The sequence below is a fragment of the Medicago sativa genome, chromosome 4 (genome assembly GCF_051527215.1).
Source record: "Medicago sativa cultivar Bolivia chromosome 4, Bolivia_mono, whole genome shotgun sequence".
NCBI lineage: Eukaryota > Viridiplantae > Streptophyta > Magnoliopsida > Fabales > Fabaceae > Medicago > Medicago sativa.
Window position 1 is genome coordinate 49,772,568 of NC_140752.1, and position 23,180 is coordinate 49,795,747.

The following is a 23,180-nucleotide window of genomic DNA, read 5'->3' on the forward strand; positions in this document are numbered from 1 at the left end:
CAGAGCCCCTATCACCACGAAGGCTTGAAGATCTCTACGAGGTAACAAGAGAAACAGATAATCACACACTGTTGTGTCTTTCTGCAAGATACAAACCGGTGAATTTTGAAGAAGCTGCGCAAAAGAAACGACGGAGAAATCTAATAGGAAAAGAAGTTCAAGCCATTAAGAAGAATAATATAAGGTACCACATCTCAATTCCAAAAGATCATAAGGCTATCAATGGAAAGTCGGTGAACAAGACAGAGAAGAACATCAAAGGAAAGTTAGAAGGACTTAAGGCAAGACTAGTGGCAAATGACTACAACAAAAAGATCGATTGTGATAAGGTGTTTATCCCGAGTCGCTCACCAGGATATCATAAAGCTCGTGAAGTGTTCACTTTTGAATGGAGTCCTCGAAAAAGAATAGACATACACCAAGAAACCATTGGGACACAAGGTGAAAAGAAAAAAAGACTTACCGACTATCATGTTAAAGGATGACAAATCTGGTTTAAGGGGGGATGTTGGATAATAAACTAGATTTGGTCCATTGGACTAATCAAGTGTTAGGCCCAATTAGATAATAAATGGTGTAGCTCATAGAAAGTTCTAGAGTCATGTAGAACTAGGTTGGGAGAAATATCATCAAGAGAAGTGTGTAGAACTCTCATGTATGTAGTTGAGAGAAGTGTGTAGAACTTTCCCTTGAAGTGTGTAGAACTTTCTATTGAAGTGTGCAGAGAGTTATCCTAGGATGTGTCTAGAGACTATAAAAAGGAGAGAGCTTGTCATTTGTAAATCAAGCAAGGAAACAAGAATCAAAGTATCATCTGCAAGTAATAAAATTGTTCTTCTCTCAAATATTTTCTCCTCCTAAATTCATCACAAAGTTATCACTACAACCTTCTCCTTTTCCAACATTTAGATCAAACTGTGATGCAAATATAACTGTAAACACAAGGAGTATGCGTTAAATTTATTAACATAAAAAGTCTAATATATTATGTTACAAATTATTTCAACTCCAAATATATCTTGTCATATACTATAGAAAAATTTTCAGATTCCATCGACAAAGGTATCAGTAGTTCAGTTGGAACGAGGGACATGTCAACCTCATATGGTTGTGTCCAAAAACTATCAACTGTTGACACCTTGTAAGCATCTAAAAAGCTTCCAAAATCATTATCCATGACAAAACTTTCGGTAGTATGGTTTTGCACTGTTCCACTTGATGTGTTGGAAAGATTATGAAGCCAAAAACTTTCATCCACATCTTCTATAAATGAATCTAGAAAACCAAAATCATCCAAAGAAGTGGAATTGTGATCTAAAGATGTGGAAGTGATTTCACTAGATAATGAAAATGGGGATAAAGGGCCATTGGTGTCTGAGATTTGGGAACTGGATTGAGGAGTAATTTGGTAATTGGATATATCTCTCCCTTGTGTGGATTCAATTATGTCTTTTGATTTCGTTTCTTCATTCGTGACTATGTTATCTATAGCTCTCTTCTTGAGAGAAGTGTGCCAATGGTTCTTCACTTCATTATCTGTTCTTCCCGGTAACTCAGCCGCAATGGTTGACCATCTATTCCCAAGCTTTTTATGCATTCTGATAATCAACTCCTCTTCTTGTTGAGTAAAGTTTCCTCTTTTGATATTAGGCCTTAGATAATTCAGCCACCTAAGTCTACAACTCTTCCCACACCTTGAAAGACCTGAAATCAAAAACAATGCAATAGTGAGTAAATTTTGTTATTTGACCATATATTTTATCTCAAGGAGGAGCACACTCCCAGGTCCCAAGTCAATACCGCAAAGTTCTATATTTACCTACAAACTTAGGGAGTTGTCGCCAATTCCAGCAACCATATCTAGTGACATAAGCAATTAATTTCCTATCTTCTTCAGCAGTCCATGTTCCTTTCCTCATTCCACTTTTGTCACAAGAAGGAGTTCTTGCCATCTTAGCAATAAGTTTTTGTTAAACAAGTGAGCTCAACTCAATGAGTGAGTGTGTGTTGTCTCTAAAGGGTGTGTTTGGATCAGAAGAGAAAGTTAAAGGAAAGAAAGTATAAGGAAAGAAAGTATAAGGAAAGAATGTTAAAGGAATGAAAGTGGATAGAAAGTGAGTAGAAAGTGAGATGATTTTCTAGTTGTTTGGTTTGAGTGATGGTGAAAAGAAAGTGAAAGGAAAGATAGTTATATAGTTAGTAAATTGACATATATATCCCTACATAATAATATAATATTTGAAGTATTTATATATAAAATTGATATACATATTAATAAGTAACGTGCTTAAAAACAAGCAATATTTTTTTTAGGGATCCAACAAGCAATAATTTATAAGTATATATTATATTATAAATTAGATTGAAAAGGGAGATCAAAGTGACAGGTTCGAACATATTAATTAAAGGAAAAAAAATAGCATTGATAATAAGCTTGGTCATTTTGTAATTTTATCCATAGTGCAAGCATTCACCATGTTTCTTCACTTAGTGGGGTGGAAAGGTTTCAGAGCATGGACCCCACCAAACTGACACTTTCTTTCCTCACTTACAATGAAACCAAACCATGGAAACACGTCTTTCAAGAAACTTTCTTTCTCTTGTGCTTTCTTTCCTTAGTCTATCTGCTGTTCCAAACATACCCTAAGAGATGAGAGCTATATTGGTCTTGTTTGTACTTTGTTTCTTTGTGTCAGAGCATAGTCCTACTTGAATTTATACCACTCGTTTTCACATACAAAACGTGTTTCATATTCCAACATGTTCTACTATAATAGGAGTCAATGATAAGGGTCTTTCTCAGTAGATACTAATAGTAATAAAATAACTGCTCTTTATGCCTTGTACTAAAAATAGTCAAATTTCGTGTTTCTTGTTTCTTTTCACATTAAAAAGAGTAAATAACAATAGTGTCACTATCACTTACATGCTACTTATCTTCCACGAAGCTAACAGGAAAAATTTGCCACCCTTCCTTTTAGCTTTGCAATTTATCACGTGTGGCAAATCTACTAATGACAAACAAAATAACAGTCAAGCCATTATGACCATATTGACTTTCTTTTGGTCCAAAAAGAAATACATACTCCCTCCGTCCCGGAATAACTGAACCATTTTCTAAAAAAAAGTGTCTCAAACTAACTGACTCATTTCAATTTTCAATACAACTTTCATCATTCCCAATACAATATATTCCACTTTCCCCTTTATTTATACATTTTTCTTAATATGTGTGAAAAACAAAATTGTGTCAATTAAATTGGGACGGAGGTAGTACTATTTTAAAGAAATTGTAAGTTCTAACCATTTGGTTTATAAACCAATTTGTTATAGTAATACATATTTTAAAGAAATTCTAAGTTCAAGCCATTGGTTTGAAAGCTAATATACAAGACAATTATTTTTAGGTTTGAAAGCTAAGCTAATATACAAGACACAATTATTTTTATCATCAAAATTTATTTCAGCAATGTTAATTTTACATGAAATAATAAACTTTACAATCCAAGTAATTTTTTTTATCCCTCAAAAAAAAATCAAAGTAAATTTTTTTTTGAAAAATAAATTTTAAAAGTTATATTTTGTTCTTAAATGATAATATCATACTATCTTTAATTAATAATCTTGTAATGATATTTGTCAAAAATAAAATAAAATCATGCAATCATATTTGGTTTTCCGAAGGTATAATCAAATTAAGCGGTTGGTAAAGGGTATTCCATGATGTTTGGGTCAGAGGTTTTCGAGACTTTTATTGGTCTCTGAACAAAAAGACTCCTTGGTTGTGGAGCAATTTTTATGTGGTCACAACCATAAATATATTTGGTTTTGACACACATACAATCGAAATAAGTAAAAAGAGAAAAAAATCAATTTATTGTTATTATTATTAAATACATTGATTAACGTGCATTGGTGTATGTATGGTCTAAATGATTTGGATTTGTGTTTGTTACTGTATTAGAATTTTATCTTGGTTGTGTATATCGTTGTAAATATATGTTTATCGGTGCGGATAGTATGACATTCATGTCTGATTTGTAAATTAAAGGGTTAATATGCCTTTACCCTCCTGTAATATAGGTCATTTTCAGTTTTCTCCCCTGTAAATATTTTTTTGATTCACCCCCTGTAAAATATTATTTTTTTATTTACCCCATAATAGGCCAAACAAAAACCTATTTTATTTTATTTTTTTAAGAAATTTTTCGTTTTTGTTTGGCCTATTAGGGGGGTAAATCAAAACAATTTTTTTTTACAGGGGGTAGTTCAAAAAAATTTTTTACAGGATGTAAAATCGGAAATGACCTATATTACAGGGGGTAAAGACCTATTAACCCTAAAATAAATATGATATATGTGCGTGTCTTGTTTATATCCGCATGTATATCCGTTAAGCGGGTAATCTATAGATTTTGATGCATTCATATTCAAATAGCTATGCATAATTTTTTGTTTTAATAATTATCTAAAATTTAACAACAAAAAGTTTATAGCATTCACCCAAACCAAGCGGAGTAGTATACCCATAACAACCCGCAATATTCACCCGAACTATCTCTGACTCATTTTTACTAGAAGCAAATGTATGAATTTGAATAGGGTTAATAAGATATATTTGGGCTTGTTCAAAAAAAAAAGATATATTTGGGTTGACCCGTAATTGTCCATCCCTAAAGGAATTTTGCTCTCCACCCAGCACTTTTCGCTCGCGTCCTGCAACCATTCAGAAAATACCCCTGCGCTAGTTAACTAGCGCAAGTGTAAAAAGTGTTCAAAAAACAGGACTTAAATTTTACACTTGCGTGACTTAAGTCACGCTGCATGAGTTAACTCACACAGAAATTAACACTTACGTGAGTTAACTCACGCAGCAATTAACACTTACGTGAGTTAACTCACGTAGCTTTTGTTTTTCTTGCCTTTTTCTCTATTCCTCTTCTCTGTTCCTCATCTTCTTCTCAAGTGCAACACACCATAAAAACAACAACACAACACAAATCCATCATCCAGACAGGGACTAGAAGAATTCAAGAATGAAGTAGTTGTGATTTGTAAGCTTCAACATCGCTAAAAAGGGACTATACGATGATGTCAGTCCTCAATCAATTTCAGCTTGTAGATGATGTCAAGTGTTCACGAGGAGATATGTGAGGAAGAAAGCATCAAAAGGGACCATACGAGGCCAAGACACACAAAACTTCGATTGCATAGAAGCAGCAGGGCAAAGCAAAATTGCCTTCCAATTGATGGGTGTATAAGAATCAACATAAGCTATTGAATGATGAGTGTATAAGAATCAATTGCAATGTGTTGTTGTTTTTATGGTGTGTTGTACTTGAGAAGAAGATGAGGAACAGATAAGAGGAATAGAGAAGAAGGCAAGAAAAACAATACCTACGTGAGTTAACTCAAGTAAGTGTTGATTGCTGCGTGAGTTAACTCACGTAAGTGTTAATTTCTGCGTGAGTTAACTCATGCAGCGTGACTTAAGTCACGCAAGTGTAAAATTTAAATTCTGTTTTTTGAACACTTTTTTACACATGCGCTAGTTAACTATCGCAGGGGTATTTTCGGAATGGTTGCAGGGCGCGAGCGAAAAGTGCTGGGTGGAGAGCAAAATTCTAATTTAAAAGTTGATAATTTAACCACAAATGATTTGTCATGTATATATAGTATGAGAAATGATATTTTGACAACCACTTTTTGACGACTTTTGGACAACTTTCTCTCTCATACTCACATGATGTTGTTATCCTCTCTCTTCCTTTTTCTCTCTCCATTGTTTTTGACCAATAAGAAGTGAGAAAAACAAGGTTGTCAACAAAGTTGTCATCAAATGGATGTCAAAATATCATTACTCATATAGTATATACATATTTCAACCATTTACATTATCAATAGTTATGTCACATAAGTGAATAGTTAGTTCTAGAGAAGTCTTGTCCCGGATGTGACATAATAATGCTCCCCTAAATTTTATGTTATGTGGGTAAACACGTTCCTTTTGTCCTCTACCACATAACTGCTGCTGATATTAATTTTTAAATTCATTTATCATTGTCACGGTTCCAATTTATCATGTGCCAATTTGAAGAGTCAATGATATAGACTTTATTTTTCTATCCATGGTGGCATGGTGGTATAGTGTTTTTTTATTTTTATTTTTACAAAATGGTGGTATAGTGATGGATACTTAATTATTCTTTATGGTAATATATATGAATCAAACTAAATAACGCGGTTTCTGGTATATGACTCTGAATCAGAACAGGCGATTTTTGGGACTAATATCAGGCTAAGAACATGAGATTCTTGGGACTAATATCAGGCTAGTTTGTTTAACATTTTTCTACTTTTAAAGAAAACTTTCTTCGTCCTTTACGAAATGAATATCTTTGGTCAAAGTCTCGTTATTTTATACACAAATGGTATATTTTTATAATTAAGTTTGCAAGTGTTCCTAAATGCAATTCATAAATCAGAACAAATTGTGGTATAGATGGAATTAACTTCTTTAAAAAAAAATAGAATTATTATATGCTGCCATCATATTGACCAAATAAAAGTGGAATTGAACAAATAAAAATAAGCTGCCCGTATTAGTAAAAATATATTAAAAGTAGAGAGCAGAAGAAACAGATCCTGTTCTTACCCTAATTTCCTAAAGAAAAATGATATAATTAACAACCATTTTGGGATAACTTAATAGATAACCCTTCATGCAATGCCATTTAAATTTTTTTAACAATTTTTCGCTCACTTTGTGCTCTGTCGGGAACAGAACTAGGACCATGCAATCTCGATGTTCGTGCTAATGACAATCTCGTACAATGCTGGAAGAGCTTTGGTACAACGGAGGTTGTTTGTCGATGATGTATAAGAAACCTGCAAAAACATGTAATTGCTCCGACACTCAAGTCAGGATGTTAACTTTAGAGAGAAATATGATGAGAGAATGCTTCTAAATGTAATCGTACATGATCATGGTTGTGGGCCCATGATGAGTCAATAATTAGTTATTTTTATATAATATTTAGTTTCGTTTTATTTAGATTTAAGTTTATTTTATTTAAGAATTGTTTCCTTTTAGAGCTATTTCACTTCAATTGCATATTATTATATTTCAGGAATGAATATTTGATGGATTGAGTCTTGGAGCAAAAGAAAGAAGTTTGGAGCTGATTCGGAGCGAAAATACGAAGATTTGGAGACAAAAATATGCCTCCCCCAAGTCAGAAGCTTGGCACGGCCAGTGCCACCAACTGGCACGGCCGTGCCACCTCCCAGGGCTGCCTTTTGCTGCTTTTGCTTAGATTTCAAGCTACTCTATTTAGTTTTGACCAAAAAGCTCGCAGTTTCTTGTGGAACATTCTAGTGATGTAATTGCTTAGATTTTAAGTCGAATGTAAACTATAAATAGAGTAGCTAGCCATCACAACAAACCATCTTTTGTTTTTGGAATAAAAGTTCACATTTATTTTATTGTTATTTACTTTTATGTTCTTCTTCTCTTCTTCTTCTTCTTCTTCTTCTTCTTCTTCTTCTTCTTCTCTTCTATGTCTACAATGAACGTGAGTGAGTAGACTCTTCTTGTCTTGGGATTGTTGGATAAGTCTAAATGACATAATCCTAATCAAACCAAACCACAAACCCTAATTTTATATAAATCTACTTTCTAATCTAATTTCACCGTTTTTATAATGAATTAACAATTACCAAACTAAGAAGCGAACGCAGAGGGTTTAATAATTGTTAATCCATCATCTCAAATATCAATTCATAAAGCGAACGCGGAGCTTTGATATTGGAACAAGTGAAATTAGACAAGGGCTGTGAAACATGAGAATAGTCTAGCAAACCTTCAGACATATAAAGTTTCGTTCTTCAAGGATTCTAATAGCAATCAACCATGAGAATAGGCGTGGTTGCTAGAGGAACACACTAACTGACTTCGAGAGAAGCTTTGATGCGCTAAAGAGAAACTTGTCTTTAGAAAGTAGATCAAATATAAAGTTAGAAGTTTAGGGTTTGTTTGTGAAGGATTCGTTATTATGATGAACCAATAATCCCAAGGCTCTTTTTATTATTATTTTCTTCCGTTAAAAATCAAACATTTTTTCAACTGAACCTTCTTCTAATCATTCTCTAAAATTGAACAACTCCATGACGGAACGATACTCTTTTTATTACTACATCGGTAAACCGTGCACTTGCGGTTTATCCCATCAAGTTTTTGGCGCCGTTGCCGGGGAGTTATTGCAATTTGATTTTTTTTTTAACGACTAGACTGAGAAAAAAATATTTATTTTTTTATTTTATTTTACTTTTTCTATTTCTTTCTTTTGCCTTTAACTTCTTGGGAAGCAAGAAATAATAACGATATGGCTGAGGAACGCACTCTTAAAGACTATGCAATCACATCTTCAGATGAGTCATACGATATTATTGTGTACCCAACAGTTGAGGACAATTTTGAAATAAAACCTGCACTTATTCACTTAGTGCAGCAAAATCAATTTTTCGGATCGCGCACTGAGGATCCGAATTTTCATATATCAACTTTTTTAAGACTCAGTGGAACCTTGAATGCAAAACAAGAGGCTGTAAGGCTGCACCTCTTTCCTTTTTCCTTAGGGGATAGAGCTAGTGCTTGGTTTCATTCATTGGAAATCGGTTCTATCACTTCATGGCACCAAATGAGACAAGCTTTTCTTGCCCGATTCTTTCCCCATTCTAAAATTGCTCAATTAAGGGGTCAAATCACACAATTCACTCAAAAAGGTGAGGAATCTCTTTCCGATGCTTGGGAGCGTTTCAAAGAAATGCTTAGACTTTGTCCCCATCATGGTTTAGAGAAGTGGCTTATTATTCACACTTTTTATAATGGTCTTTTGTGTACCACAAAAATTTATGTTGATGCAGCTACAAGTGGAGCTTTGATGAATAAAACATACACAGGAGCATATGCTTTGATCGAGGACATGACACAAAACCACTATCAGTGGACCTATGAAAGGGACATCACTAATGTTGCTCATTCACCCTCTAAAAAAGAGGCAGGTATGTATGAAATTTCTACCCTTGATCATCTATCTGCTAAGGTGGACACACTTTTTCAAAAATTTAATAAATTAAGTTGGACCCTGATGAAGGTCTTTAAGTTCTACTGTGAGTTTGAGATCAACACTCCACACTATTCCTTTGTTCTTCAATTCATTTTATGTGCAATGGAAATCGGAAATTGGGTCAAAGAGATTGTTAGGGTTGATTTCCTTGAAGTCTTTTGAGATAAGATTTAAGAATTACCTTCATCAAGGTTTTCAAGGCAAAAGTATTTTTTGGTCAAGACAAGGACCTAGGAAACTCATGCAACCCTTTGCATCTTGCCTGATAGAGGGGTAGAGAATGAGAGGTCAACATTTGGTGGCGCGAGGTATTCCTCAAGGCGACAGGGTAGGGAGACCTATATGGGGTTAACATCTATTGGTCGGAGGACCATTTTCCTATGGCCATGGGAACATATACTTTTAATGAGAATGATTTGTCCTCTAAGAGCTAAGGGTGAAGGATAAGTTCAATAAATTTCTAAAGTGTTATAAAAATGAGTTGGCGTCTGATCCCAAAAAACTAGGAAAAAATATCTACAAAGATTGTGTCATTGAAACAAGGGTACTTTTGGCCATGATGCTGACCAAGGATGAGGAGAGGTCAATGTTTGGTGAAGATTGTCTCCTTTGTTTCTTTACTTTCAATTTGGATCTTGTCTTGCCATTTTACTACCATGTTGTTGCTTTCTTTTTACAAATGATACAAGCTAGGAAAACTGTCATGGGCAGGAGTTCACTTCCTGTACAGTGGATGTTGTCCTATAAACGGATGTGGTCACGTGTCCACAAGCTCATCAAAGCATGATGTGGTGATGACGAAGTTGGTGGCCAACCATGTTGGAACAAAATAGGTTTTGTACAATTTCTCTAGAGTTTTGATGATAACAAAGTATTGAAAAATAATTGGATATGATAACATATGTTCAAGTGTGCTGGACCATAAATTAAAATTTAATAAGGCATGAACATGTATAAAAGCATCAGAAGCACAAAAGAAGCAAATAGACTTTGGTGGAAGATCTAAAGAAAGGTCAACCAAAAGTCAACACCTTGGATCATAAGAAAGGAAGTCACTCAGAAGATGAAGATCTGCATCAGACTTTGAAGACCATCAAACTCTAAAGACCTTCAGACTATAAAGAATAGAAGACCCATAATCCACGTCAGATTTGTCCTCTTATGAAGTTATGATCTCTATCAAGAATCTGATAGTACAATTTGTTTTCTTCTGACTACATGTAGAAACAAACAAAGAACTTCAAGGATAAAGGAACATATAATTCAATTTTCAACAAAGGAATTTTGAATGTTGAATCAATGACATTATCCATATCGGGTAATGGCTCAACGTCTTTGATTTGTTCCTCCTGGATTGTATGAGGAACCAGTATAATTGCCTTTGTCTGCTCTCTCTCTCTCTCTCTCTCTCTCTATATCTCATCCTCTCATCTTTATGTTTACCTTACTCCGCTGCAAACAATTTCTGAGTAATCCTCAGATTTTGAACTTAAGTCAGACTCTGACTAGTGCAAACACTTACAAAAATTCAAGAAAAAGGCAACGCAATTCAACACCCCCTCTTGTGTTTTTCTCACCTTCTAACCACACCTCTTCCTTTAAGATAACCTTAGAGTTAGATGTTGGTACTGATTAAATTGTGCTCAAGCCATTAGAAGGCTCAATATAAGACATGGACCAAGTGTCGAAGTAGAGGTTCGAAAAGCAAACAAGTCTGGAAGGCGGTGGGCACAAGTGGCAGAGGACGGATTCTTTGGGGCGAGACAAGTTTGTACTTAACGGTAACAACTACTCTCGTCGTGTTCTGATTCCTTTGGTTTGGCAAGTTGACGCTTTCTTCTAGCTTCCATCGGTGTTTTCCCCCAATACTCTTAAGGCGGGAAAACACTTTAAGGGATCGTCGCCAAGGAGGATAATGTGTACTTGTCTGGGTTGTTTGATGTGGAACGTCGGGAACTGATGACTTATTTTCTATTATACTTGGGACAAATCTTTTTCAACAAAATTTATGTAGAAAACAAAATTTAACTATAGATATAAATGAAATTTGAACCTTCGTAATGTCGTGGTTGTTAAAATGTTCATATTATAATTATATAGTTAAAGAAACGAAATGGTTAAAAAGCTTTACCACAACAACATCCCTTTTCTAATTCCAACCAGAATATGTGTTACCAAATTATGAAAATTACTGTTGACACATTGCATAAGGATGTGCCACACATGTAAAATACGATTATGCCCCCTCGGTATTTAACTGCCGAGGAATTCATAATCCGGCTGCAGTTAACTGCCGAGGAAAACCTCGGTAGTTAACTGCCGAGGAAAACATTTATGCAGATAGTTGGTTCTGCATTAATGGTAAGCACTTCCAAGCGATTTTTTGGCCAGTTTTTACCTGTAATTAAACCAGAGCATTTCCAAAGGCAATACAAATCATACAACATTGAAACTCGGTCATGAACACGAAAAATACAATATCTTTTACAATTGTCCATAATTAAACGCGGAGTACCTAACACGCCCTTCAATTTTTGCAACCTCAGACATGTTTCACTTGACAAAAGCTTTAAGAAAAAAATCATAGATTAAAACAAAATTAAATGGAATGTAATAACGAATAAATCAAATGTGTAAACATTAATAAGCTATAAATAAGTATTGCACTAGTTTCAAGTAAATAAAAGTCATATTATCATATATATCAATATAAATTACATAATGTTACTTATATATTGGCCACAAAAAATTGGCGTTACAATTTCGACCCCAAAATATACGTCGGTGTAATTTCTACAAAAAAAAAAGGACTAACGCCGACAAAAAAATCACTCGTTAAAGGGCAAGTGATTGGAGAAGATCAAGTGACATAGAATCTTCCTCATCTTCCGCAATAACTTCAAATTGTTGCTTTGATTTTTCGGGAGTGTCCAACAAAATAGGCGCCGCTTTGTTTGACTCCTTTTGTGGTTTCGGCGGTTTGTTTCCACTTTCAATAGCCATGAGCTTATGGAACAGCTCATGTTGATCCAAATTCTCATCTTCCCAAGTCACCGCATCTTGTTTCTTGTTATTGTGCCACTCCGTAGATGATGGTGGTAGTGGAAAACCATTCTTAAAGTAAATAAGCACAAAATGATTGGGAATTAACCCAAGGCACATGATGTGAGTTTTTTGCTTACCCGACAGTTGTGGCCCTCTTAGTGGTAAAAAAGATTCCGAGTTACCAACTTCAAGATTTGTCAACACGACCACACACCTTTTGTAAACATTAGCAACAATGTGTCCCATGTCCAGAAAAGTCAACCACTTATCAACAAGATGTGCACAACTTTTTGTATTTGCGGGAGGATGTAAGCCATTTAAAATGTAGTTATAACGATCCTCACCCGCAAATACTTCAACATAATAATCTCTATGATCTTTCAATTCTTGAATAAGATGTGTACGAATTATGAGATGATTTTGTTCGGTCAAGCCCATGGACTCGGCTATAGCCCGAAATCCGCAATGTCCATCGCCAATAACATCCACCACTTTTTCAATAAATGGAAGCATGAAGCGTGACATATAATCAATAGGCCTTATAATTAGGATAGCTTTAGGCTTTGGATACCGAGAAGGTGGTGGAAGTGGGGAAATTGGCGTTTTACCAAGACGAGCACCTTTTTTTCTTTTATATGATGATGTTGTTGGTGATGGTGATGGTTGACTTTCGGGATTTTGGGAATCAACAACCTCCCAAAAAGAAGGGATCCGACTAGTCGATGTAATTTTTCCTTTAGACCTCGCAATGTCCACTTTTTTCTTGGCTCCCTTGGTTGTTACTTTTTGTGGTGGTGGAGACATCATGGTGGTTTCAGGAAATGCCAACTGCCGCAACGCCTCTTTGACTTCAAGCTTCATTTGGAAAGGGAGTTTCTTGAGACGTTCTACAATACCCTTCAACTCATCATCAACAGAAAAACCAACTTCATTACTTTCTTTGCCCATGCGTAACCTTTGCCAATGGTGGTGTATCTCATCCAATAAAATTGGCTTTTCTTCAAGGAGTTTAGTAGCAATTTCGCATGCACAAGGTAGGCCGTAAGATGTCCTTTGAACACAACCACAAATTTCCTTGTCCATGCACAACGTTTCCCTACAACGTGACTCTTCCATAGCAATGTTGTCCAAAGCATATCTAGACACATGACCACCTAAGTCGAAGTACAAAGTGACATCTTTGAATCTATGTTCCAACACGGTAACGCTCTGACCAAAGGTTGTTTGTATCGCAGTGAACTGAAGCAACAACATTCATGTATTTTCTCCCAACAAGTACCCAAATCACCCACACTATTGTCCAAATATTTCTTCACCAAAGCATGAGCCAATTCTACCCTATTGGTGGATCTACAACCAAGATGCAACACACGGTCTGTCCATGCCCTCACTATTTTCTCCTTCACTTCATTCAAGGTGGTCATGGCATACTTTAGGAAAGGTGGGAAATCACTACAAGCATCTTGTAACTCCAGTAATGCATTTGCATATAACTCTTGAGTGGGCGATTCAACCATAGCTTTCCATGCCCTCATGATCTTTTTGACAACATCACGATTACTCACCACTTTCCCATCCTTTTTTCCCAAAGGGTATTTACAATCTAAGACGCACCTTTGTTTAACATTTGCTTGCACATGAAAGTAACAATTCATTGCATAACTTTCCTGGACAACAATTCCAACCGCTTTCATCAAAGACTCATCCCTGTCGGTAACAATCACCTCAGGCATATTCATCTTTGACGTAAGAAGTTTACACAACATTTTTAAAACCCAAACAAAGATTTCCTCTTTCTCATGCATCAAGAATCCAAACCCAACCGAATATGTCAAATCGGTCGAAGTGACCCCAACTACCTCAAACATTGGCATCTTGTACATGTTGGTTTTGTAGGTGGAATCCATAACCAAAACCGTTGGGAAATTGTTAAACAACTTAACGAATGTTGGATGAGCCCAAAAGATATCTTTGATTGTAGTAATTTCACTTTGTTTTCTTGAGTAATAAGTATAGTTGTGCTCCTCCAACTTCGAGATTAGATATTGCAACGGCTTCTTGTCACCTCTATTTGCCTTCCATATTTTTTGACGTTCATTGTACACTTGCTTCACATTTGTCTTGCAATGTGGTCTTTTGTTCTTCAAGTGTATCAAAATATTTCTTGGAAGCATCTTGCTCTTGGTCAAGTCACGTACAATCTTCTTGTCGTCCTCCTTTAATCTACCGGCAAGAATGTGTCCTTCTAAAGCTGGCTCCATCGCATGGTTGTGAACTCCATTAAGAATGTTCAATCCCCATTCCTTTGTTTGCGTACTTTGATATCCACTAATCATGAACAAGCACCTGCATTTTCTTGAGCCCGTTGTCGCATGCTTTGGTTTTTTTTAGGCACTTTGTGAGCTCCACTCCTTTCACACACTAAGCGCAACATTGGATGGATCAAGCTTGATCTTTGTGTAACAATTGTAAATCCCGCCTTATTTGCTTGAAGACGTACCCACTCAAGCAATTCTTCTCTATCTTTCCACTTAACGTCGTCCGAAAAAAACCTAGCCGTGTCAATTTCGTGGGCTTGAAGTGGGAGGACACCGGGGCAAACGTATTTAGAAGCTTCAACATGGACGGAAACTCCATCAATGTTTGGTTTGGCTTCAACGTTAGGCGGTTTGACATCTCCAGAAATTTGGACAAAATTTCGTTTTGCCTCTCCCGGAAGATCTTCCGCGTTCTCTACCATTACTATAATTAAACAACACAAAGATATGAATTAACAACTAACTAATGCATAAACATCAATGCCATAATGAACTAAAACAAAAAAAAAATAAAAAAAATGGCAGTAGCTGCCACTTTTTCGTTGTGGAATTTTTTCCTAAGTATTCTCGGTAGTTAACCACCGAGGTTTTCCTCCGCAGTAAGGTACCGAGGTTTTCCTCGGCAGTAAGCTACCGAGAATTCCCATGCCAGGGTTCTACGTAACTGACGTAGGTACCCATTCAATAATAAAAAAAAAACCGATTAAAATGCTCAATACCAGTTTTTTTACATCTAGAGTGTGTTGATAGCTCCTTTGCTTGATGCTTGAATCATTTGGGGGGGAGATTTGATGAAAAAAAATTTATTGGATTTGGGGGGGATTGGATGAAATGGTATGAAAGTTGATGAAAATAGTGTAGGGGGAGCAGGTTTCCTGTATCATCTGACGAAACATAATCCTCGGCAGTTAACTGCAGCCGGATTTTGAATTCCTCGGCAGTTAATTGCCGAGGGGGCATAATCGTATTTTACATGTGTGACACAGTCTTATGCAATGTGTCAACAACAATTTTCCCAAATTATATGCACCTATAAGTTCTTTCACAAAAACTATATGCTTCAAATTGTCGAATCTCAATTGATCAGATCATCGTGTTTACAACGTGTTATGAAATTAATTAAAAGGGAAAGATCAAAGATAAAGAATATGAGGACATTTTTATTGTTCTATTCACAAGTATATCTTTACATGAAAACATGAATCAAATTTATAAGATATAACGTGCTAGTTTTTATGTTAGTAAGCAACAAAATAATTATACAACTATCAACATCCTCCTGTTTTTTTCTTTAAAAAAAAACCCTCCTCTATTTTTTTATCCCTACCGAGAAAGGCCAAACAAATACACAAAAAAGGCAACTCACCAAAAGGAAACTCACCAAAAGGCAACATCCTCCTGTTTTTTTCGTTATTATTTCCTAATAAAGGAGATATCTTATTTACTAAAGCTTAACCCGTAAAGCTAACCCTAAGCCTAATTTCCCCCCCCCCCCCCCCCCCCCCCCCCCCCATTTTTTCCTCCACTTTTCTAAGCCATTGGATCTTGCGCATTTAGGCGCCATTCAATTTTAGCCATTGATCATATTTCATATTTATCTCTTCTATTTTCCGAAACAACTATTTCATATTTATCTCTTTTATTTTCTGAAACAACTATTTCATATTTATCTCTTCTATTTTCCGAAACAACTATTTCATATTTATCTCTACTTCCGAAACAAATTGGCCCTACAACTATTTAATATATTTATATATTTATCTATAGCCCTATTTTTCCGAAACAACTATTTCATATTTATCTCTTCTGTTTTCTGAAACAACTATTTCATATTTATCTTTTCTATTTTTCGAAACAACTATTATATATTTATCTCTTCTATTTTCCACCTAATCTAACCCTAACCCTAATATTTTTCCTCCGCTTTTCTAAACCATTGGATGCTCATCATTTAAGCACCATTCAAAATCAACCGTTGATCATCTACACTTAATGCTGATCTCTTTCCAATGAATGAACGTGGCTTTTGAGTTCTCCTTGCATATTCAAAGTTTCTCTGCAATCTTTGACCTGTGCTGTAAATTCATCACTTTCCAATGCCACTGTACATCACATTCATTTACTCTCAGCTATTACCCAAAAATCAATACTGAATATCTACAATCTTCTCCACACAAATTCATCTATTCTCTTCTTCATCTCTCACAACAATCCAGTCTCCCTTACCGCTTCTATTTCCGACCATCGTTCTTAGAAGACTACCAACCACTAATGTTCACGGCGGAGGAGAGAGAATACGAGAGTTGTCATCTGCAAGAATCATGAGATTGCGGCGCCATCTTCACCATCCTTCCACAAACTACTGCAACGGAAATTCTAAATCTCTAATCCTACCACCGCCACAAGTTACGATAACCGCACTCCATTTCACGTTGCTTCTCTCCACCGCTGAATACATGTCACGAGATGCATAATCGAATTCGATGTCGATGTCAACAATCAAGATTGCTGGAAAAACATTGTAATTCTTATCTTCCTCTACGTTTTTCTCTTTCGGCGTGTTCGCACCGGCGACAACCATTGAAGGTTCATTTGCAGATGTAATCTTATTTTGGGATGTAAGTGTTAAGTGTTTGTTGGGGTTTGGTTTGTATGTCAATTTTGAGATTTTCGTACTTGATTTTACCAATTAAATTAATTTTTCTTTTTTCCTGTGAAGGTTTAGTGGCAATTAAGTACATGTTTCTGTTTACTTCCCTTTTAATTTAAGGTAATTTACTTCTTCATTGTCTTTTTTCTTAGATCAGAACTCCCTCATATATGTTTTCGCTAATCAAATTAATGTTTATGTTTTTTGCAGGTCATATTTGGTTCGCTCCCGACAAAAATAACTGAACACGGATGAGCTTTTTTAATGTGGTACTCATAGATGCGCATGTTTAGATTTGTATATCAACATTTTTCTTTTCACCTTATTCCTCTTTTACTACTTGAATTTTTTGACTGAGTTTGTCTTTCAAAACTGTTTTGAAATCCACTGTTGAAGAGAGAATATTTGGTAATTAATTCTTTGGTTATGTTAAGAACTAGATTATCAGCAAATCCACTGTTTTATGATTTTGTTGGTTTTGCCTATCTACTTTGAGCTAAATATTTTGCGACTCTCATTTTGACAACCACTACTGATATGCTTCAATGACAATGTATTGTCATATGTCTCAACGGTGATGACGAGTGGTTCTACGGTGATGAAGATATGAATTCCATGAGGATAGTGTGAAGATGATTAGAAGCTTTGAAGAGATATAGTTTAAGACTATTTACTTTGTTGAATACACCAATACAACTTTTAGAAACTGTCGGCGACAATTGGGTTTCCACCATTGAGGTAGTGCTGAGATCTGCTTCTCTAATGGTTGCTGAATTTAGAGCAATTGAATTGTTTACTTTTCTTTGATTTTTATTGTTTTTGCTGAATTTTATTTTATTTTCCTTTTCAGATCCTATCAATAGCATTTATCCTTAGATTGAGAAATTTTTTGGGTTGACTTTGTAAAAACAGTTTCGTTTCTTTGTGTATTTGAATCATTTTGTGTTTTAATGTTTTCAATGGTCTTAGTTTCATTAGTAAGCTTTGTAATTAACTAGAGTTGATGCTTTAAAAGAGTTTAAGAGTAATCCATCATAAGTTACTTTGAGCAATTTCAGATCTTTTATAACAATACAAGTATCTTATTGATTTGATATTTGGCTGTAATGGATTCATATGGGTTGGGTCCATTATAACAGCCGAAGACAACACTATAGTTGACCAATTGAACAAATTTGATTGACACATTGTATTTCCTGAGCAGTCATTCTGGTCAAAGTAACATTGAAGACAAGATGTTTTTTAAGTTAATAATTTCCTGCACTTAAGCCTGTTTTGTATGTTTGCAGAGCTGAAATTCTTAGTTTGTGAGTTTTTCAACATCTAAGCACCCTGAATGGCATTGTTTGGAAGAAGAACGTGTGTCAATTAATTCAGTTGAGGTTATTAAGGAATGAAATGAGTGCAATTTATTAAGTAATGAAATAAAGAAACAAATGTCTACCATGGATTTAACTTTTCTTTCTGCAAAATATTTATATCAGTCTTTTTTAATGAGTGCAATTTATTAAGTAATGAAATAAAGGGGATACAAGCAGGTGACGAGTTTAACTTTTCTTTCTGCAAAATATTTATATCAGTCTTTTTTATCAGATATTTAGGTATCAATTTGTTAATGATGATTATATTTTAGTTGTGATATTGTTGCTTTGTTTAAAATAGAAGGCATTGATTTGTTGCAATGTGATTTTCAGTGAATTGGGCATGGCTAAAAGGAGTCAATGAAAGATATAAGAATTGACTGCTCCATTAGCACTCATGATTTACGGAGCCAACTATGTATATATGTTGGAGAAGTAACTAGAGTTCGGGGTAAGATTTCCTTCTCATGATTTTTTTTGTTTAGAATATGTGTGTGCATTGAAAATTGATTCTTGAGTTAGTTCTGGTGCATACCCTACCTCATACTTACAGTTTATCATGTGTGCTTTCCTCTTTACTGTGTTTAAAAAGTTAAAATATGGTAGGTAAGTCGTAACAAACCTTTTGGCTATCTGACATGAGTGATCAATATGTTTACTCTATCCAGGCAGCTGATTGTTATATTGCTTTCAATTTGAAACATGGCCAAGGTAACAAGGTTCTACCTCAGATTTTATTTTGTTATGACTTCCAATGCGTTTATCTTATTGCCTTGATGTAGCACAACCAAAATCTGGATATAGTAAGAAAATAATTAGTGTGTTTCTTAAGAATTCCATTGCGACGTTATACTAATCTATGATGTTTACATTTTTAGCTATTTTCCTTTGTAACGATTCAACGACATTAAATCACGTTATCTCTAAAATAACAAAAAACAAGTTTATTTAGGGGTCTTTTTCTTCATATCATTTTTTTTTTCATATCTTGATTAGTGACTGTGTGAGACAATGTTTTTTTGCTACTTAATTACTCACCATGTTTCATATGCCTTTCTGTTTCATTGTGTTGTTGCTGCTAAAAAATCAGGTTTATATTTTGTAGCTCTTTTTTATTTATTTCTATCTTCTGGTTTGGATGGCGATAGTAATTAGTTCATCCTCCCTGACTATTTTGGTCATCTTGATCGTTGGCTAGGCTTTAGAGCATGATGTTTGTCCCTCATTCATTGTTTCTTGCTACAAGTTCCTGTTTTGCTCTTTTCTCTTTCTCTATGACAATTGTTCTTTAAATATGCACATTGAAGGATCAAGTATCTCAGGAGGGTTTCTGATTGTAGATCGCCTTTCTTGGTGATCTGACACTGACTTTAATAAAGGAAATCAGTTGGCTGCACATTTGGCCATCATTTGCTTGGTGAGTCCGACCATTGTTGCCTTTAATCATGTTTCTTCTGATTAATCTTCTTAGAGTCTTCCTCATCACAAATCAAATTTGATTTTTTCTTTGTTGAAAAGTATGCTTTCCTGGTGATATTTTTTCCTTTAAATTTCTTCAATCATGTTTGATTGAGTAACAATTATGGAGATTTAAGATAAACATGATAGTAGGATGATTGGTTTGATCATTGGAGTGGATCTCTTATCTTTTATAGATTCACATTCCAGTCAATAAAATAAAAAAAGCTTGAATTGGTCTCTTAAAATAGGTCCACAGAACCATTCAAGAATATGCTTCAATTCATCACTTAGCTAAAATGAAGCATTGCTTTTACCTTTAATTGCTTAACATGCTCATAAATTTTAAACATTTTGATTGCCTTATTTTATTTTCAGGCCATTTTGATAGGTAGTAAAAGTCTTATTTAGTATTGATGTAGATATATAGAACAAAGTCTACATTTATGCTTATGTTATGATTTTGGTAGTAATTTATTTTGATTTCCTTAGTTTGCTTCATTGATAGAGATGTTAGAAAATATAATATCTCATTTTGTATATGCACTGCACCAAGTTATGTGACTATAGGGAGTGGAATATAAGAGTAATTCTATGATCAACATAATGTAAAAATTTCAAAGTTTTATTTTGTAAAAGTTTATTTGTATTCTTACCCTAAAACAAATCTTAAAGTCTTATTTTCACTCATATTTATAGTTCATTTCAAAGTCCATCAGCCAAAAATCAGTGCTTCTAATACAATTATTATTACAAGTTGATTCTTAATTTTTTTTTCATATGTAGACGAGAATGCAAGTACCGTTGTGTTTGTTTTATGAGTGGAGTTGGTGCCTCGGGAGTGTCATTTGAGGTAATGTTGCTGCTGTCCTATGGTGTTTCAGAGTGCTTCGGCTGTGGGGTGGTCCGAGTACCGTTTTTGGTGCTGCTGTCATGACGGAACAACGGCTGTTGGTGTTGTTTTCTGTCTGTTGCGCAGCATGTCTGCTGTTGTTTTGGTCTGGACAGCTGCTGTCTGTGTTGGGAGCTTTCCTGGGGCAGTTTTGTGTTGGGAGAGGCATAGCTATGTGATTGAATTTTGGTGATTGTAATTAGATTTGAGAGTCATAGCTTTACTCATGGTTGAAAAACATAGCATGCAAACTGTCTCTGAGGTAAACTGTGCAGATCAATCGTTGTGAGGTGTAAATGAATATATCAAACTATCACGTGCAATGCGAGGCTGAAGGAAACATGCACCTGAGTTGTATATCAAACAGTTATAGGTGAGGTCTCGAAAAATATTATTCTTTACCAGATTTTGTTTCAAAATCTATTTCCCAAATCAAATTATTATTGCAGTGACTTAGGCCTATCAATGAAAGTAATTGTGGCAAAACTTGACTTGACTTTAAGTTATTTTGTTAAGATGTATGTATTGTTAGTTCCTTATTAGTTAAAGACATTTGATGTACACATTTCGAAATGAATGTTAATATACGTGGAAATCAATGGATAATGGAGTAGTTTTCTTATGATAGGGTTTGTTTTTATTTATTTTTTGCAAAGTGGTAAATACACACCTCACGTCTACATATACATATAGGTCACTATTGAATTAACGGTTGAGTTTCTGATAATGATTAAAATATGGATGAAGAGTTGAAGATACTGATGAAGATGGTAAAGATACGTATGAGACGTCTAACGTAGTCTACGACGAAGTATTTCAAAATGTTTGATATGAATTGATCTATTATATGTTGTTTTAAGAAACTAAAAAAAAATCTTAGTGTCGTATGTAATTTTGCGCTGACAAAATTTCAAAGAACTTATAGTTTTCAACATTAAATTTAGTTATCATTCAATTATATATGAAATCGTTCGTCTTATAAGACCCGTGCAGCGCACGGGTCAGCGTTCTAGTAGTATTTTACGTTCAGGTCTTCTGAATTAGTTTAGGTCAAAGGACGTTTTTGTACTCATTAATTAACATCCATAGCAAATTATTTAAGAGTTTTTCAAAAAAAAAAAGTGACGCAATGTGAACGCGTCAAATGTGTAAGCATATGGCGTCACGGGGAACAGTTTGATATTTTATAAGCATACCCCACAATAGGTTTTTATAAATCAGACCCACAACTGGCTGGATGTGTTTTTGACTCTGACTGAGCCTGCTCACAACATGCTTATCCCTCACAAAATGCTGGAAATTGATTTAAAGGGATATACAACAAATTATTTTTTTATTTTTTTGTTTTGAACGGCGCATATACAACAAATTAAATAGATGACCTAATCAATTAACAGAAAAAACAAGTGATAATCTATTAACCTAATAAAATAATCAACAATTGGACAACTTAATCTATTAACAGTTGCAAAGCACAAGTATTCTAACTATCCTATATTAATTTTCAAGTATTTAAATATCTACCAAATAACATATATAACTTAAAAATAAAATAAGTAAAAATCTGAGGTATTACACTAACTACCCGCACCCCTTTTTCTTTTTGATAAAATTCTATCATTGTATTATTTTACCCTCTTTTAATCTTTTTAATTACTTAAATACTTTGAAAACAATATATGTCTTCTAGTTTTTGTTTATTTTCTTTATCTTTTATTTCCTTACATTTATTTAATACTTTTATTTAACCCATTTGGGTAGGTCTGGGGTGGTATTGGCTTGAAACTTAGAAATGTGATCATTCTCAAGGTCTTAGGTTCGATTCTCCTCAGTGTCAAGTTGAGCTGGTTAATTTATCTTCTTTAAAAAAAAAATCATATATGCTTTTTCGAGAAAACTCTATTCATTTCGGCATTGTGTTTTTAAATTGTCTTTCATGGTTTTTGAATGATATTTTTTCTTGGATCTCTACTCCTCTGCCAAAGTCTTTGGGTGACTTTGAGCGGGGTCTCTAGTGTTATGTTCTGGTTTTGTGTCTCACGTCAATTGGTTGAGTAGGCTTGGTTCATCGCCTTGTTTTCCCTGGAAAAAAACCTTAACTTTGGGAAGGCACCCAATCCCTCAAGACGAGAGACAAAGTACGAGACTTCTCCACTAATCGGCTTTCCTCCCCATGGCCACATCAAAGAGAGCTTTGGATTTTTTTTTCAGCATTATTTTGATCCCTAGACTTAAGTTCAAGTAACAATTTTTTTTTTTGTATCAATTCAAATAAAAATTTGATCCTTGATATTATTTTTTATACGTCATTTTCATCGTTTTGATTCA

The 23,180-nt window shown here is 34.7% G+C and overlaps 1 protein-coding gene, 1 long non-coding RNA gene and 1 other non-coding gene across 7 annotated transcripts in view; 1 reads left to right on the forward strand and 2 right to left on the reverse strand.

The window, feature by feature from the left end:
* Nucleotides 1–950: 950 nt before the first annotated feature.
* Nucleotides 951–23,180, reverse strand: part of LOC146929578 (transcription factor MYB14-like) — a 34,528-nt gene continuing 12,298 nt past the window's right edge. Inside the window, exons 2-3 of one of the 2 annotated variants that reach the window (XM_085701431.1) lie at nt 1,820–1,989; nt 951–1,704 (exon numbers count right to left, since the gene is read on the reverse strand). In XM_085701431.1, coding sequence (XP_085557557.1) covers nt 998–1,704; nt 1,820–1,952 — 840 coding nt within the window. In that variant the 5' untranslated portion in view covers nt 1,953–1,989 and the 3' untranslated portion in view covers nt 951–997. Of the gene's footprint in view, nt 1,705–1,819; nt 2,853–23,180 lie in introns of those variants that run through there. The other variant, XM_085701430.1, reaches the window with a different exon arrangement.
* LOC146929579 (small nucleolar RNA R71) lies at nt 8,748–8,854 on the reverse strand. Its single transcript, XR_015009174.1, has one exon. It is a non-coding gene; the product is annotated as a small nucleolar RNA R71 (small nucleolar RNA).
* LOC146929580 (uncharacterized) lies at nt 16,511–21,474 on the forward strand. Of its 4 annotated transcripts, XR_015006065.1 has the most exons (8): nt 16,511–17,109; nt 17,211–17,261; nt 17,352–17,879; nt 18,431–18,679; nt 18,836–18,953; nt 19,171–19,213; nt 19,810–19,919; nt 20,747–21,474. It is a non-coding gene; the product is annotated as an uncharacterized LOC146929580 (long non-coding RNA). The 4 variants fall into 4 exon arrangements; XR_015006067.1 differs by lacking the exon at nt 19,171–19,213; XR_015006064.1 differs by lacking the exon at nt 18,431–18,679.